This window comes from Dipodomys ordii, unplaced genomic scaffold (assembly GCF_000151885.1).
Source record: "Dipodomys ordii isolate 6190 unplaced genomic scaffold, Dord_2.0 Scaffold71, whole genome shotgun sequence".
Taxonomy (NCBI): domain Eukaryota; kingdom Metazoa; phylum Chordata; class Mammalia; order Rodentia; family Heteromyidae; genus Dipodomys; species Dipodomys ordii.
The window spans coordinates 3807732-3813005 of NW_012267287.1; the positions used below are offsets into that span (position 1 = coordinate 3807732).

The window sequence follows — 5274 nt, forward strand, 5'->3', positions numbered from 1 at the left end:
CGGGCCGGGGCCACCGGAGGGGGCAGCGGGGAAGGGCCGGCTGTGCGCGCGCGCGGGCCGAGGAGGGAGGATCGGGAGGGAGGACGAGGAGGATGGAGAGGGAGGATCGAGATCAGGGAGGACCGAAAGGGAGGATGGGGAGGACGGGGAGGGAGGACCGAGATCAGGGAGGACTGAGAGGGAGGACCTCAGGAGGGAGGCTCGGGGAGGGAGGACAAGGGAGGATCAGGGAGGATGTGGAGGGAGGACCGAAGAGGGAGGACCCGAGGCTGGGTCCCACCATGTGGCAGCCTGTAGCTCGCGTCTGACTGGGGACAGGGGAGCAGGCACAGTGGGGTGGTGGCAGCTCGGCCCAGGGTCAGGGTTCGAGTTCTGCTCTGCCTCCTAGGAGCTCTGTGTCTGAGGGTGACTTTGTTAGCTTCCGGTGCCTCACTTTCTGGGGCTACGTGGGGGTGCTTGGGCAAGAGGAGCAGCCGTCCCCACCGCAGCTGGCCGTGACAGTGGCCGCCACCCACTTCTCAGGGTTCTGTTGTCTGTTCTTTGTGCCCTTGAACTTCCAGGACCTGTGCTGTGTGACCTGGCCACCCCGGGGAAGTGCTGGTTTGGGGTTTGCAGGTGAGTGTTGCTTCCAGGGGCCTCAGCCAGGGCGCTGGTGTGCTGTTGCTGTGGCAACAAATCTCACAAACTTCCTGGCTTTAAACAAGCCACATTTGTTCTCCAGTCTGCAGGCTGAGTCGGGGTGTCCGCAGGGAGGGCTCCTCGGGGGCAGGGCCGTGTCCTGGCCTCTCTCATCTGTATTCCCTGCACCGCTCGGGTCATGCCCCGCCCCCACTTTGGAGTCAGCTTCAGCGTCCTGTCCCTGGCTGTCTCTCCCTGACACTCAGCGTCCCGCCGCACCACCCAGCAGATCCCCACCCAGCCCTAGCTGAATCACACCTGCAGAGCTCCTGTTTCCAAAAGGTCACGCTCGGGACCTTTTCTGTGACTGGAGGCATCCCCTGTTCGTCACACCAGGTGTCAGAAATGAGCTGAAGCGTTCGCTGTAAGCAAGGGGGCTTGATTGGCCCTGTCATTCGTGGGCTGCAGGCCCAGTAGGATCCAGGAAGAGAATGTCTGATTCCCAGGAACGTCCCATGCCTAGTGAGTCCGATTGGTGGCCAGGGTGTGGTCTGCATGCTTTAGCACACACTCAGAGGAGGGCTCCCCCTCAAGGGACACCCCTAAGTCCTTGGCTTCCCCACCCACACAAGTGTCTTGTGTTCCTGGCAAAGAGAGACCAAGTCATTCATTCATTCATTCATTCATTCATTCATGCAAGCATTGTCGGAGTAAGCATGTACTCAGTGTACTATTTCCAGGTTCTCGTGCGCGCTGTGTGTTGCCTCAGGGCCTTTCTGCATTACGTAGTGTGCGCTTGGCTGTCTTGCAGCAGGAGGACCACTCAGAATGAAATGCAACAAGGAAGCTGCAGGCTGCACCTCACCCCTGACTTCTGCCGCCTCCCCGGGGCTTCGGACCCATTCCTTCTTTGTGTTCATGCAGCCGTGGCCCACGAAGAGCTTGGTGAAGAGAGAGGTTCCTTTAGCCCAGCGCCTGGTAAGTCACAAGTAGTATGTGTGTGTGTGTGTGTATGTGTGTGTGCGCGCGCGTGCGTGTGCGCATGTGTGTGTGTGTGTGTGTGTGTGTGTGTGTGTGTGTGCGTGCTGCTTGTAGCACTGTCCCTTAGTTTTTCTTTTAAAACATGGTTAAGAGAGTGAATCAAGCCTACAGTCCCAGCTACTTGGGACACAGTGTAGAGACTTGTGGTTTGACATCAGCCTGGGTGTAAGTGTTTGTAAGACTTTATCTCAACTGATGGCTTCAGGCAGTGGTGTGCTCCTATCGTCCCAGCAATGCTGGGAAGCAGGAACAGGAGGATGGCAGCCCAGACCAGCCTGGGCATAGATAGAGACCCCATATCAAAAATTACAAACACAGCCGGGTGCCAGTGGCTCACACCTGTAATCCCAGCTGCTTAGGAGCTAAGAGCTGAGGATCATGATTGAAGCCAGCCCAGACGCTTATCTCCAATTAACCACTAGAAAACTGGAAGTGGTGATGTGGCTCAAGTTGAAGAGTGTTAGCCTTGAGCTAGAAAAGCTCAGGGGGCGTGTCTAGACTCTTGAGTTCAAGCCCCACAACCAGCCAAACTGCCCCCCTCCCCCACCAAAAAAAACCCCACAGAACACAGAGAGCTGGTGGAGTGGCTCACATGGTAGAGCACCCGCTTAGTAAGCATATAGTTTTGAGTTCAACCCCCAGCATCGCCAAAGAACAACAGTAACCCAGCACTTGATACTGTCCTTATTAAAGGTGTGAACCATGCCGTGTTTCACTTTCTCGGTTTCTGTATTTCGCTGTAGCATGGTCATGCCTCTGGTGAGGTTCCAGGACCTTCTGACACCGGAGTGACTTTTCAGAAATGTGCGCTGGTAAGTTTCCATGAGTGGCCTGTACTTGAAGAGAAATTAAGCAGTGATGGGGGTGAATATGTGCCCGTCTGCGGGGCGGCGCACATCTGAAATCCCAGTGACTCAGGAGGCTGAGACCTGAGGATCGAGATCCCAAGCCAACCCAGTAAGAAAGTCTGTGAAACACTTTATCTCCAACTAACCAGTAAAAGTCCAACAGTGGAGCTGTGGCTTAAATGGAAGAGTGTTAGTTTTGAGGAAAAACAAAAAGAAAGCAAGCTCAGAGACAGTGCTCAGCCCTGAGTTCAAGCCCCAGGACTGGCACACAAAAATAGTGATGGATCTTGGGCTGTGTTGCTCCTGCCAAGTGTACAAGTGTGTAAGAAATGAGGTCTAATGTCTGGGGGACTCTACGATTAGGGGCTTTGGGAGGGAACAGTTGAATGATGAGTATTATTTTTTTCTGCTGCTGCTAGGGTTTGAACTCAGGGCCTGGGCGCTGTCCCTGAGCTCTTTCACTCAAGGCCAGCACTCCACTACTTGAGCCAGAGCTTTACTTCTGACTTTTTTTTTTTTTTTGGTAGTTGATTGGAGATAAACATCTTACAGACTTTTCTGCCGGGGCTGGCTTTGAACTGTGATCCTCAGATCTCAGCCTTCTGAGTAGCCTGGATTACAGGTGTGAGCTACCTGACTATGGTTGTGCACTTGGGGTCTTTGTTTCCTTCACGATTTTCGGAAGGAGTAATTCACTGTCTGGGTCTCAGTTTCTCGACAGTGTTTCTTCTTGGCCCTCCAAGGGCTTGCAGATCAGATGGAACCTGATAAACATCTCAGGCCTTCTGAGACCCGGTGAGGGGGAGCTCACATGGGGATGTGCCCTCCCTCCCTCTCCTCCTGTCCTAGGTGTCGGGGCCCAGTGAGTCACAGACCCTGCATGTGCGACTGATTGTGAACAACACCAGGACACCTGTGTCCACCAACCTCTCGGATCTGCTACTCATGGATTCCATTTCTGGTCTCATCGTCAGGGAGTCAGTTGGAAATAAGACTGGGGATGGACTCCAGGCTTTCAAGAAGAGGTTTCTGCATGGTAAGGGCTGCGCTCACCCATCAGGGATGTCAAAAACAGGGGTTCTCAGATATGAGCTGGAGGTGTGAGCTGTTCACAGGGTCACGGGGTCAAGCATCATGGTGGATCTGCTTAGTGCAGTTCACAGTACTGCTCAGAATCTTATTTCTTACCTTAGACAGAAGTGAGATTCTAGGAAAGAGTTCTCTGTTTTTCTTCAAGTGTAGATTCAATTTTTGTTTTTATTTTTTGCTTTTGTGTTGGACCTGGGGCTTGAACTCAGGGCTTGGGCGCTGTTCCTGAGCTTTTGTGCTCAAGGCTAGCACTCTACCACCTTGAGCCACACTTCCACTTCTGGCTTTTTGGTTAATTGGAGATAAGTGTCTCACAGCTTTTCTTTTCCAGGTTGGCTTTGGATAGTGATCATAGATCTCAGCCTCCTAAGTAGCTGGGATTACAGGTGTGAGCCAATGGCTCCTGGCTTAGAGATGCAATCTTTTTTGTTGTTGGTCGTGGGGCTTGAACTCTGGGTCTGGGCGCTGTCCCTCAGCTCTTCAGCTCAAGGTAGGTGTTCTACCACTTGAGCCACAGCGCCACTTCCAGTATTCTGGTGGTTTATTGGAGATAAGAGTCTCACAGACTTTTCCTGCCTGGGCTGGCTTTGAACTGAGATCCTCAGATCTCAGCCTCCTGAGTAGCTAGGATTATAGGCATGAGCCACCGGCACCCGGCACAATTTTTATGAATGGTAGGGTTTCCCTGGTGTCAACCACCAACCTCATGACTCAAATTCCCATCCCTTGGGAAGAAAGACAGCTCGTTTTGAGTTGTACTGGACGGAGGTAGGAGTGGGTGGACAGCCTCAGGAAACATGCTCACATGCTGCTTAGATGTGTTCACCCATGTTTAAGCATGTTCACTGGTATGTTAGTCAGCTTTCTGTTACTGTAACAACAAACCAGAGGCAATCAACTTAAGAGGAAAGGTTCGTTTTGGCCTATTGTTGTGGATGTTTTTCGTTTATGACTGGTTGGTTCCTTTGCTCTGGAGCTATGGTGGTGGCACATTGTGGCTGGAGCAGGTGTGGTGGAGGAAAGCCATTTGGCGTATAACAGATAATTGGAAGGTAAAGGGCTGGACCCCACAGACCCCTAGGAGGGCCTCACTCCAGTGTCTGGGCCTTAAGTATCCCCCCGCCTCCTGATACAGCCATGACCAGGTGCCAAGCATTGAACACATGGGTCTTGGGGGCCTTGGTTGGGCCCTGGAGGGGTTTGCAAACTGCTTGGGTTGGCTTTCCCAGGTTCCCTCCAGAGGTGAGCCATCATGGCTAGTTAGGCAGGGATCGGAACCAATTCTGGGAGCTAGGTGTGACCATGACACGGTCCATTTTGCTAGGGGCGGGGACTTGCTTTATTCCTGGCCAGCAGCTCACATTCAGATGAGGAAACAGTCACTGGAGGATTGAGAAACTTGTCTTCATGGGTGCTGTTATTATTAGATGCTTTTCTCTCACCAAAGCCAGTGTCATGGTGGTAGAAGCCTGTTATAATCCCAGGAACTCAGGAGCTGGGGAGGGAGGTATGGGGGGAGGGGGGAGGGGGGGAAGCTCTGATCCCCAACTATTGTAGCACAGACCAGGTGAAGGGCGTGCTGAACCCGCACGCGCTGGCCCGGGCGCGCGCTGGCTCTGGAGCGCAGTCGGAGCCCTCGGGGTTGGGGAAGGGGGGCGGGGGGGTGGGAGGGGGGGGG

At 53.5% G+C, this 5274-nt stretch overlaps 1 protein-coding gene across 2 annotated transcripts in view; it reads left to right on the forward strand.

The window, feature by feature from the left end:
* Positions 1-560: 560 nt before the first annotated feature.
* Evc2 (Ellis van Creveld syndrome 2) overlaps positions 561-5274 on the forward strand; it is a 53716-nt gene continuing 49002 nt past the window's right edge. The window contains exons 1-4 of one of the 2 annotated variants that reach the window (XM_013023957.1): positions 561-615; positions 1430-1596; positions 2403-2471; positions 3357-3543. In XM_013023957.1, coding sequence (XP_012879411.1) covers positions 1447-1596; positions 2403-2471; positions 3357-3543 — 406 coding nt within the window. In that variant the 5' untranslated portion in view covers positions 561-615; positions 1430-1446. The remainder of the gene's footprint in view (positions 616-1429; positions 1597-2402; positions 2472-3356; positions 3544-5274) is intronic. The other variant, XM_013023959.1, reaches the window with a different exon arrangement.